Source organism: Lathamus discolor, chromosome 3 (assembly GCF_037157495.1).
Source record: "Lathamus discolor isolate bLatDis1 chromosome 3, bLatDis1.hap1, whole genome shotgun sequence".
Lineage (NCBI taxonomy): Eukaryota > Metazoa > Chordata > Aves > Psittaciformes > Psittacidae > Lathamus > Lathamus discolor.
Genome location: NC_088886.1, coordinates 73,324,082 through 73,336,112, shown reverse-complemented (window position 1 = coordinate 73,336,112; position 12,031 = coordinate 73,324,082). Strand labels below are relative to the sequence as shown.

Below are 12,031 nucleotides of genomic sequence, written 5' to 3'. Positions count from 1 at the left end.
CGTCCCTGGGCGGGGTCGTGTCTGGCGGCCCGTTTGAAACTGCCCACTCAGCGCAGGGCGAGCTGTCGGCTTCTCCTTTCCCATTGGTGGCTGCTAAGGGGGCGGGAACAAGCGGCGGCAGCGGGAGCGGCGGCGGAGGGCGCGCTGTCCATCCCCGGAACCAGACAGGGTGGGCGGGGCGAGCCTAACGACTGCTCTCGGCATTGGATGGAGGGCTTCGCCAATTCCCGCACAGCTTCCTCCCTGCGCCGGGAGCGTAGGCCAGCCCCTGCCCTCTCATTGGTCACTGAGGGGGAGAGCCGCCTCTCGGTTGGCTGAGGCGCCCAGGTGGGCGGGGGCAAAGCTCTGGGGCGGCCATGACCGAAAGTTGTGTGTGCGCTCCGGTATGATAGGGGGGTTGTGAGGGGCGCGGGTGGGCTCGGCTCCGCCTCAGCGGGTTCCGCTCGCCCGCCACATGGAAGCGGAGGAGGAGGCGTGGAGACGGAAACTAGAAGCTGGCAGGGCCAAGGTGAGGATGGAGGGAGGGCAGGGGAGGGGGGTCCTGTCATGTGGGGTCCGCGCCGCTCCCGGCCTGGCGCCCAGCGCCCTGCGGTGCCCTCGACACGGGTGTTCTAGAGCTGCCCGCAGCATCGCCTCTGCCTGCCCCGGGTACAGACGGTATATAAGCATTAGCTTTAGCGAGCAAGGAGCTGCTTAAAGTAGTGCCTCTGTCTTCCTCCTCTTTCTGCCTGTTGGGTTATTTTGGGGGGAGTTGTTTAGTGGTGGTTCAGTCCGGTTGGGTTTTATCGTTATTATTATTTTTCCTATATCGTTATTTATTATATTATTATTTCTCCTATTTTTATCTAGGATTCCACTCAGTTTCTTGTGGAAATACTATATTTCCAGGTGAAGCTCTCACCCAAAATTAGGTACTCTGTGTTTTATTACCTCAGTGGATAGTCCTTCCATCTACAGGTGGGTTACTGGAGAACTGAGCTGGGCTGTCTCCAGTTGTGCCTTTAGGAAACACTTCACAATCTTTGAGCTGCTGTGTCTGCAGATAGGTGGTTTGGTACGACTGTTGAGAGACCTCATAGTAATTATTGTTTGTAACTGTATGATTAACACCTGATATAGGTTAATCCTCTGAAATAAAAACTGCTTTCTTGAAGAAACTGGTTAGAAATGCCCAATTACTAATCCCAGACTGGTTTGGGTTGGAAGGGACCTTAAAGCTGATCCAGTTCCAACCCCTGCCACGGGCAGGGACGCCTTCCACTAGAGCAGGGTGCTCCAAGCCCCTGTGTCCAACCTGGCCTTGAACACTGCCAGGGATGGGGCAGCCACAGCTTCTCTGGGCACCCTGTGCCAGCGCCTCAGCACCCTCACAGGGAAGAGCTGCTTAAGAGCTCATCTCAGTCTCCCCTGTTCTGGCAGGTTAAAGCCATTCCCCTTGTCCTGTCCCTACAGGCCCTTGTCCAAAGCCCCTCTCTATGTTTCCTGCAGCCCTTTTGGGCACTGGAGCTGCTCTAAGGTCTTCCCTTAAGAAGGCTTCTTTTCTCCAAGCTGACCCAGCCCAGCTCTCTCAGCCTGGCTCCAGAGCAGAGCTGCTCCAGCCCTCACAGCATCTCTGCGGCCTCCTCTGGACTTGCTCCAACAGCTCCATGTTCCTCTGGTGCTGTTGCCCCAGAGCTGGATCCAGGACTGCAGGGGGGGTTACCCCAGAGCACAGCAGAGGGGGAGAATCCCCTCCATGACCTGCTGCTCACACTCTGGGGGTGCAGCCCAGCCCTCAGGGGGGTTCTGGGCTCAAGCTCACACTGAAGCTGGGTCATAAGGAGCTTCTCATCAGCAAACAACCCCAAGTCCTTCTCTTTAGGGTTGCTCTATTCAGTCTCCCTCAGCCTGGGTTTGTGCTTGGTATTGCCCTAACACAAGGTGCAGGATTTGAGCTGTTATTCATGTTCCCTTTCTGTGAATCTGCTGCTGAATAAGTCAAGCTTGTCTGCAGCTAGAGCTTTTCCCTGTTCTTGCTACCCCATCAGGACTGGAATAGGGGACTGTAGGTAGAAGGGGATAATTGAGGCTGCACAGGGCTTTGGGGGATTTGGACAGATTAGATTTTCCTGTGATGTACTGCAGCCCCTTCGCTCCTGATATCTTTCCGAGTGATTCTCCTTCAGGCACAGGGATATGGTCCTTTCTCCGGGGGATCTGTCTGGAAATAGAGCTGGTGTCATCAGAGGTGGCTTAGAGCTGCGCTGTCTGCCTCAAATCTTTTCAGCTCCCTTCTCCCCATGTTGCACAGAAGGCAAGGAAAAAGAGAGTTACTGGGGAGGGGGTGGGGTTGTGGCTGTAGCTGCACTGGCACAGCTTCATGGTGGGCCTGTCCCTGGTGTATCCCATCCAGATGCAGCTATGGTTGCCACGCTCCCTACTCCCACTCAGCAGCTTCTCATTCGCTTGCCCTCACAGTGCTGTTACATGCTGTGTGGACACCATCACTTGTTGGAGATCCATTGCAAGATTAGTGTTTGGATTAATAGCAAGAGAGAAAACTTTGAGAACTGGAGCTTTTCAGGCTGAAAAGTTGCATTAGCTGTGCAAGACTTGTGTTAATGTTTGTAACCCTTCTCAAAGTGCTGTATCTGTCTATAGTTAGAAAAATGGGATGGACTTCCCTTGAATAAGTTATTAGTTTCCACCTGTTGTACAGCTGTTGTTTGCCATTGGGGAAAAAAATGTAGGGCCTTGTGTTATGTTTCACGTTATGTATGCAGAGCCAATGTTGCATGTATTATTTCTTTCTTAACCATGTGCTAAATATCTCTTATCTGACCATGTAAGACAGGCAGCTCTATCAATGTTGCTGTTCCCTGGTATCACATATGTGGTACACTGAGAGGAGAGGAAAGGGTTTAGAAAGGTAAAGATAGATGTAGTGCTCCCTCTGCTTATTAAAATGTCACAGAGATCTATTACTTGGCTGGCAAGTTGCTTGCACCAGACCATCTTCAAAAAACCCCGGCCAAATGAATGGAAGCAGTATCCATGGGAGCTTATTAGACACAAAAATAGTATGTTAGGTATGGAAAGCAAATGTATGAGCTACACACTCCTTGCTATGCTTACACCCAACTTCTGACATGTATAGCTTTTGTGTTTTTACTTATATACCTGAAGTTGTAGAGCTAACTTATGGTGCAGATTCATATCAGGTGAATTACTGGAATAAATGCACCTTTGGTCTTACTTGGTGTAGTCCTTTGCATGTTCTTAGCATAGACAGGCTGAGAGAGCTGGGCTGGGTCAGCCTGGAGAAGAGAAGGCTCCTGAAGGGGAGACCTCAGAGCAGCTCCAGTGCCTAAAGGGGCTACGGGAAACCTGGAGAGGGGCTTTGGACAAGGGCCTGCAGGGACAGGCCAAGGGGAAAGGCTTTAACCTGCCAGAACAGGGGAGACTGAGATGAGCTCTTAAGCAGAAGCTCTTCCCTGTGAGGGTGCTGAGGCGCTGGCACAGGGTGCCCAAGGAAGCTGAGGGTGCCCAGAGAAGCTGTGGCTGCCCCATCCCTGGCAGTGTTCAAGGCCAGGTTGGACACAGGGGCTTGGAGCACCCTGCTCTAGTGGAATGTGTCCTTGCCCATGGCAGGGGGTTGGAGAGCTGGATGAGCTTTGAGGTCCCTTCTAACACAAACCATTCCATGGTTCTATTATTCTTAAGCCCATAGCAGGATGTAGTCATGCTACTGAATAATTGGGCTTCAGGACTGTAACTTCCTTCCAAAACTTCCTTTGGATAGCTCATGTTTTTGAAGGCTCTTTATGATACAGCAGTGGGGAAATGTTTCTTCTTTCAGTTTTTTTTTTTTCCTGTTTTCTTGCTGCTGCCCTCTTAATGAATAGAAAAGCAGTTTTGAAAGGGAGAAATGTCCATGAGCAAATACAGTACTTCCTTCCTGTGGGGCAGGCCAACAGCAGCATAAGGTGATCCCATCTTTGCGCTGATACAAGTGCTCAGTATTCATTCAGATCAGCATCCTGAATCATGTCTCTTCATCACTTTGGGGGTGCTCACACCAGTTGTGTGCTGTGGGCCTCTGTTGTAGCAATGTACGTGTAGCAACCTGTGCAGTCATGCTAACTGCAAGCTGATAGTGCTTGAATCTGGAACTGTGAAATGCTGGAGGGGGTTTTGCCCTCCTCTTATTTCCCCACAAGTAATTTTTTGTCTTTGGCATCCTTAGATTTTAGTCTGTTAAATAATGACTTGGGGAAGGAACATAATATGAATGCTTTCGTCTTTAAAACAGTGCTCATGTTATTTTCTTTCATATAGGAATAAAATCTCCATTACTGAAATGTATTTAAATATCACCTGGGGTAAATGTTGAATGTGATGATCTTAAAGGTCTTTTCCCACCTGGCTGATTCTATGATACTGTGACTAATTGGAAGTTGTCATGATTTGGCAGCTAAATACTGACTGTATCAGGTACCTTATTAAATATTTATTAAGCCTGCTTAATAAATGCAATACTGATGGCCAGGGTAGTGATTGAGGAACAGAACAAACTCCAGGATTCAGTGCTGTGCTTCTATCTCTCCTTTTTTTCCACTTCAGTTTGCTAGCGTGCATGGTGGCCAACTGTGCCTCTCATTCCAGACCAGTGTGTGCCATACCTCGTGTGTGAGAAGCCTTTGCTGTTCCTGTATTTTACATGTTTTCAGAGTCAACCAGGTTGGAAAAGGCCTTTAAGCTCATCCAGTCCAACCATTCCCCAGCACTGCCAAGGCCACCACTGACCCATGGCACTGAGGCCTCGTCTCCACGGTGTGTGGACACTTACAGGGATGGTGACTCCAGCCCTGCCCTGGGCAGCCTGTTCCAATGCCTGAGCACCCTCTGGGGAAGGAATTGTTCCTCAGCTCCATCTAAACCTGCCCTGGTGCAGCTTGAGGCCATTTCCTCTTGTCTTGTTCCTTGGGAGCAGAGCCCAGCCCCTCCTGGCTCCATCCTCCTGTCAGGCAGTTGCAGGGAGCGATAAGGTCCCCCCTGAGCCTTCTCTTCTCCAGACTGAACCCCCCAGGTCCCTCAGCTGTTCCCCATCACGCTTTTGCTCCAGGCCCTGGACCAGCTCCATTGCCCCTCTCTGGACCTGCGCTAGCAACTCAATGTTTCTCTTGTAGTGAGAGGTTCAGAGCTGAACAAACGATTCAAGGTGCAGCCTCACCAGTGCTGAGCACAGGGGCACAGTCACTGCCCTGGCTCTGCTGCCACACTGGTGCTGATACAGGCCAGGATGCTGTTGGCCTTGGCTGCCTGGGCACAAGCTGCTCATGTTCAGCTCTGTCAGTCAGTGTGCCCAGGTCCTTTTCCATGAGCAGCTTTCCAGCCACTCTTCCCCAAGCCTGGGGTGTTTCTAGTAAGTTCTCCCACTTCATCAGTTTGAGGAAGCTGTAGAAAACATTCCTGGTTTTTGTCTAAGAGCACTTGCTGCTTATGTTTACTGTATCTAAGAGGCAGGCTCAGGTTTATTTGAACAACCTGTTTTGATTTGGTTCTGATGTGGTTTTCTGCTGTGTTTCCTTTTCTGCAAGTGTTCTTTTGGTCCTTATTTTTGAAACATGTAAAGCAGTGAATTGAGGAGTAAATTGTGTTTAGGTAGGCTGGGGAAAGCTGAACAGTGCTGCTTTTGCTGTAGTTTTCCTGTCTGCTGGCTCCTGCAGTTAATCCAGGATGGGGATGACATAGGGACCACACAACACAAAACCTGGCAGGCTTGTTCTTTGCGTTCTGGGATGCTGGTTTGGTGCTGGCTGTACCAGATCAGAGGTGCCTTGTGGCTGCCACTTTTTACTGCCTGGACATGGTGAAATGACATTGGTACCTGCAGAAAGGCTGGGTGTTGCAGAGAGCTGCTTTGGGTGCTACAGTGGACAGTGCTGTTGGTGTGCCTGTGGCATGCTGTATCTTGGCTAAAAGTGAAGCTTTTGTCCTTGCACGTGCAGCTAGAAAGCAAACTGAGAATGAAGTCCTTCAAAAGAGGAATGATGGGGTCTTAGTGGGATGGGGAGAGTCAGTGTTAGATGCTTTCTTCATATTTACATGCATTACTTAATGTTGGATGACTGTGTATCTGATAATACTCTTATAATGACTGTTAAGTTTATGTAGCTGATTTTAATCAGCTTTGAAAACCTGATACTGCCCTGAATAGAGCTTTTCCCGATCCAGTGATTCCATAATCTGGAATGTGCTTGACTCCACACTTTTATGGACCAACAAGTCTGGTAGTTCCATAAAATTTTGGCGTACTTGGATATTTTTGTATCCTAGAACCACAGACCGGTTTGGGTTGGAAAGGACCTTAAAGGTGATCCAGTTCCAACCCCTGCCACGGGCAGGGACACCTTCCACTAGAGCAGGGTGCTCCAAGCCCCTGTATCCAACCTGGCCTTGAACACTGCCAGGGATGGGGCAGCCACAGCTTCTCTGGGCACCCTGTGCCAGCGCCTCAGCACCCTCACAGGGAAGAGCTTCTGCCTAAGAGCTCATCTCAGTCTCCCCTGTTCTGGCAGGTTAAAGCCATTCCCCTCATCCTGTCCCTACAGGCCCTTTTGCAAAGTCCCTCTCCAGGTTTCCTGGAGCTCCTTTAAGCACTGGAGCTGCTCTAAGGTCTCCCCTTCTCTTCTCCAGGCTGACCCAGCCCAGCTCTCTCAGCCTGGCTCCAGAGCAGTGCTGCTCCAGCCCTCACAGCATCTCTGCGGCCTCCTCGACTTGCTCCAGCAGCTCCACGTTCCTCTGGTGCTGTTGCCCCAGAGCTGGATCAGGACTGCAGGGGGGGGTCACCCCAGAGCACAGCAGAGGGGGAGAATCCCCTCCATGACCTGCTGCTCATGTATCATCTATATTATGATTTCATATGCTTAACCCATATGAGTAGGACAAAATAAGTTTTGGTTTTAGTTGTACATTTAAAAATTCATACTCATTTATATGTTCAGTCGTGGCAAATTTTGGTTCTTTAATGTCATATACTTGGTCTCCCTTCATTAAATGAACTGCTTTCTATGATGGCCTCTCTCTGCCCCTCCTTTCTCATATTTTCTGATTAAAGCAGCTTCCTCTTCTCTCCATTTTTGTGCAGGTTTCCTGCTGTCCCTTTTCTGCACGTTCTCAGGTTAATTGGTGCAATAGCTATTTTTGACAGATACTGCCATCACTAAGTGCTTGAGTTAACACTTAATTTCAGAGAATAGTATTTGCATGTCACTGCAGTTTTATTTACTGCTCTGTTAATTTTGCTTATTATGAGAGTCAACACAATCTGTGTTTAATCTGCATTCAATATTAATAACTATGGAAATAAGAGAACAAAATTTTAAAAATAAGCTATTTGTACATAAGCATCTGAACTGCTGGTAAGAAACTGACGACTTTCTCTAAACGTATCCTCTCAACAGACTGCTTAGTGTAGCAGGTATGTAACTGTTGTTTGCTGTGTAGCTGAGCTGGCAGGTAAATGTTGCTATAATGGCATGGGTATAAGGAGAACGGACTGAACTAAATCCACTGCATAAGTTGAAGGAAAGAAACAGCCAAGATTTTCCTGCAAGGTGGCTGTTTTGAAGGAAAAACAAGTTGTCAAGCAGTGGATTTTTGTATGTCTTGCAGGCAGAATTTGGTGATTGTGTTTGCATCGCATCATCATTTGACTATGTGTTTTATTTCATCACAAGGATATATTAACGCTTGATAACTTGTGGTTGTAACCTTGGAGAAGACTTTTTCCTCATGAGAAGGATGTCTGGGTTTATGCTGTGAGGGGTATGCTCTCAGTAATGCTGCCTAAACACAATGCTAGTGCTGAAAATCTGATAATCCTTTTTAAGCTGTTTAAGGTGCTAAAGAAAGTTGGGTAATAAATTCTGGCAGTGACATTCTTTGCAAGTCCCTGGTGCTTCAGCGAGCTGCAATAGTCTGATAAAGTAGAGCATCTGATTCTTCAACAGAAGATATTAAAATGACCTGGCTTAATTGATTTTCTATTTATGTCCTGTCGGCTGCTTTCTGGCTAGGAAGTTTTGCTGGATTCTCTTAAGGGGGTGGCAGGGAAGGAGTATGAGGATTCACTTCCGTTAATTTTAATCTTGAAGCTTACACTGGCAAAGATCTGTTTAGATGCATTTGGAGGGGGGTTATGGTTTTTACTGTTCATGCAGAAAGACTGCTCGATGATGATTTTTTTCCTAATGATTCTAGTATATTAACTACTTGTGCTTTTACTAATCTGTCTTGCTGTAATTCGGGATTGTCATTGACACACAAAGTTTCACTGAGTAAAATTGGATTCTCGTATTGAATTGAGTCTTTAGTACTGGTGTGAGGTTTCTTGCTTAATTGCACAGTTTTCCAGTATGTGCTGAATGTTTAGAAAGTAGGAAGATAAAGCAGTTTTTCTGCAGATGTTTTATCAAGATAGGATCTTCATCACCCATGAGTGTGTTAATCTTGTGGTCCTGCTTCCTTTTCCTCACTTACCTCTCCCTCTACCTCTTCCAATCTTTTCTGCACAGTTTGCTTACTTCAGACAACGAAAAGCAAAAGGCGACAACGCGCAGTCGCAGAAAAAGACGGCGAAGAGGAAGGGTTCGTCTGTCCACCCGCATGACCTTCCGCAGGAAGAATATGCAGTAGCAGCCCAAGACACTGGTAAGGGTAGAGAGGGTAAGGGTGGAGATGCCAACCTACTGGAGTTTATGGCTGGAGACACCAACCTACTAGAGAGTAAGTCTGAAAACACCAGTCTACTTGAGAGTTATGCTGAAGACACCAATCTACTAGAGAGTAAGGCTGGAGACACCAGTCTACTTGAGAGTTATGCTGAAGACACCAACCTACTGGAGCTTAAGGCTGGAGATGCCAACCAACTAGAGCTTAAGGCTGGAGACACGAGCCTACTAGAGATTAAGGCTGGAGACACCAACCTACTAGACCTTAAGGCTGAAGATGCCAACCTGCTCAAGCTTAAGGCTGAAGGCGCCAACCTACTACAGAGTTGTGCTGAAGACACCAACCCACTAGCGAGTAAGGCTGAAGATGCCAACCTACTACAGACAACAACAGAGACAGAGGTAAATCTTAGTATTTCTTGTGTTTCACTTCACTTTGTTTGCAAATAACAAGTATTCGAGGTAATTTTTAAGTAAAACCCAGTTTTACTTAACTAGATATTAGCTCTCTGGGACTGTCAACTAGCTGTCACTGAGAAGTAAGTAAACTGATGTATTTCACTTGTAATAATTAACTCTCTTGAGAAGTGATGTCAGTTACTGAAACATCTCCATTGTGTGGACTGGACAGTCAAGGTGCTGTCTGCTGTTAGCCTGCTAAATTAAGGTCTTTCACCTCTCACTGCCATGAACTTCTCTTTGGGCAGAAGAACTTCTCTAGTTACGTGGCTGTGACTCTGCGAGATGGCAAATCCAGACCGAGAGGCATAGTAGATTAGCAAAACTGCCAGGACGTCATAATACATACAGTTAGTTTGGTGTTGCATCACTTTGCTGGCTCAAATGTGCTTAATGTTTTCTGAAATAATAGAATTTGTCCCAGCATGTTCCAGCCATTGTAAATCCAGTATAGACCTTATGTTATCTGACAAACTGGTTTAAAATGGGACTCCACTTGTCCATGATGTGTTTCAGTTTTAGTTTTATACCAGCTGTGGATTAGACAGTCATGTCATACTTTCTGTCTTGTAATAAAAATAAGCAAAATGTAGTTTTGAATATGTTGGGGATTTTTTTATAGCTTGCTTCAGAAGTGATTAGCTAATGATAGTTTCACAAGCTCGGAAACTACAAGGCAACTCTTTGGCTACAACAAACTGTATCTGTCCTGGGGTGGGAGCTTGTTTAAACAGTAATTACCCAGTGCATTTGAGCATGTTGTCTGTGCAAAGACTGGCGAGTTTTGGGGAGGCACTGCCTTCTGAACATGGTTGTCTTCACAACATACAATCAGAGCACCAAACTAGTGTATTTGCAAACCTGTAGTAACAGAGTATGCCATTTGCATGTGTTATCCCACTTTCTCTTGTAAGGGTGTCCCTACATTCAGGGTATCCTGAACATGTTGTTAGCATTGCAAAGGCTTTTGTGAAGCTTCATGCCAAGCTGTCTGCACTAAGAGGAAATCATACAGTGTTTTGTCACTTGACCATGGCAGTGCCCTTGTTACATTCATGTGAACTTAAATTAAAGAAACAAAACAAAAGCACTTACTGCTTCTCAACAGCTTCTGTTCAAATAGCTGGTTTGCACAGCAAATGGGATTGCTTTCTAGGTTATGTGGAGAGGGCACCTCTAGGGAGACAGGAATCATTTGGAAACTACTTTGTGCAGGTTCAAAATACAGGGAGGGCTCTGGGCTATGTTTTCTAAAGAGTGCTGCAGCCATCCTTGTCTTGTGAATCCAGTGAGAGGTAAATATCTTTCAAGATATCAAGCAAAGTATATGTCTCAGAAAATAGTACTGCTTTTGTCATTAGCTGAGTGATTTTAGCATGTTTGTTAAATAATCATAGAATCATAGAATGGTTAGGGTTGGAAAGGACCTTAAGCTCACTTAGTTCCAGCTACTTGCCATGGGCAGGGACATCTCAAACTAGACTATGTTGACCAAGGTTCTGTCTAGCGTAGCCTTGAACACCGCCAGGGATGGAGCATTTACCACCATTAATTTCCTCTCAGTTAGTAAACTAATATTTCTTAGTCAATGCAGGAGTGCTTAACTATGTTAGCAACCCACAGAAGATGAAACATTGAATCTCAATGGAGAGACTTAGCCCTAAATTTTTCAGTAGACATTCATACTAACTTTTTTATTTACATGTATTTCATTCATGTGAACATGGATAACCAGCTGAGTTTAACATTGAGGTCTTCCCTCACCGGCATGTTGTGTCACAACATGGGCCTTTCTGGCTCATGTGCTTAGGGTGTTTCTAAAATAATTCTGTTTTTCCTTATGCATCTTTAAAATGGCCGTTTAAAATGATGTAGTGTTTGTTCCATTTGTTTACTCACCAGGGGAGTGCTGACTTGTCCAACTGGGATGTACTGAATGATCGTGCAGCTGAAGTAAGAATGAAAGAACATGTATTTAGTAAAAGATGCTGATATATATGTCAAAGAAGAGTATGATAATGGGTTACTAAAATGATTAGTTACTGAGTATTGTTTGCAGACGTGATAAAATGATGCTGTTTCACTGATTTACAGTGTAAAACAGATACCTGTACATACATGTACTGGCTGCAAAATTGCTTGCTGACAGAATTAATTTTAGTTGGAATCGTGGGCCTTGTCCAGAGATATTTGAATGCTGTTTTTAATTGAAAAGTAGGTTAATTTCTTAGTTTTTTTCCTACATTAAAAACAAAAAAATATTTAAAATAAAATATAAGATTCTGTCTTCTCTCTGAGAATTGTAACATTATTGCTCCTGAGAAACCACAGGACTGACTGGGGCAGCTTCTGCCTTTGTACCTGTTTTTGTTTCATTGTTAAAGGCCATAGAAACTCAGAGTATATTGAATATTTGTCTGCAGTAGCTAAGATAAAGTGGTAATGTGACTTGCCTCAAAAAAGGACATTTAAATAATGTGAAGACATTTGATGCAGCCCCTGTGACACACAGGAACATGCTTCAGTGCCACAAGTTGATCATGGGTCTAATCCCTGGATAATGAGATATACTGCAGCTTTTCATCTACTTTGAATTGAAAAATAAACAAAAGACCCAACAAAACCCCTTTATCTGTTTTTGGTGATGCTCAGTGTTCCAGTGGCTGTTCTCCCTGCACACCTGTATATTTGCTGTCTCAGGAGCCTTGAAGTATATGCTCTGTTTACTCACCATATCAGGTTTGCAAGGTAGCAGTGGTGCTAGGATGGATTACGTAGTTGACATGGCTGAATAGGAAGGGGAGGTGAAAAGAACTACAAATAAAACCTGAGACTTCCTGAAGTTCAGAGCTTGGCTT

At 45.9% G+C, this 12,031-nt stretch overlaps 1 protein-coding gene across 1 annotated transcript; it reads left to right on the top strand.

Annotated features, from left to right (window-relative positions):
• Positions 1–366: 366 nt before the first annotated feature.
• On the top strand, positions 367–11,832 carry LOC136009684 (uncharacterized). The gene is made up of 3 exons (XM_065669779.1): positions 367–508; positions 8,559–9,116; positions 11,076–11,832. The coding sequence occupies exons 1-3, from the start codon at positions 455–457 to the stop codon at positions 11,163–11,165; spliced, it is 702 nt and encodes a 233-aa protein (XP_065525851.1). The 5' UTR covers positions 367–454; the 3' UTR covers positions 11,166–11,832.
• The last annotated feature ends 199 nt before the right edge of the window (positions 11,833–12,031 follow it).

What these genes read in the sequence shown, in the direction of transcription:
- LOC136009684 (XM_065669779.1), top strand. Translation starts at nt 455, where the DNA reads ATGGAAGCGGAGGAGGAGGCGTGGAGACGGAAACTAGAAGCTGGCAGG. An exon ending in TAGAAGCTGGCAGGGCCAAG is followed by an intron (nt 509 to 8,558) that starts GTGAGGATGGAG and finishes TTTTCTGCACAG; the next exon opens with TTTGCTTACTTCAGACAACG. An exon ending in AGACAACAACAGAGACAGAG is followed by an intron (nt 9,117 to 11,075) that starts GTAAATCTTAGT and finishes TTTACTCACCAG; the next exon opens with GGGAGTGCTGACTTGTCCAA.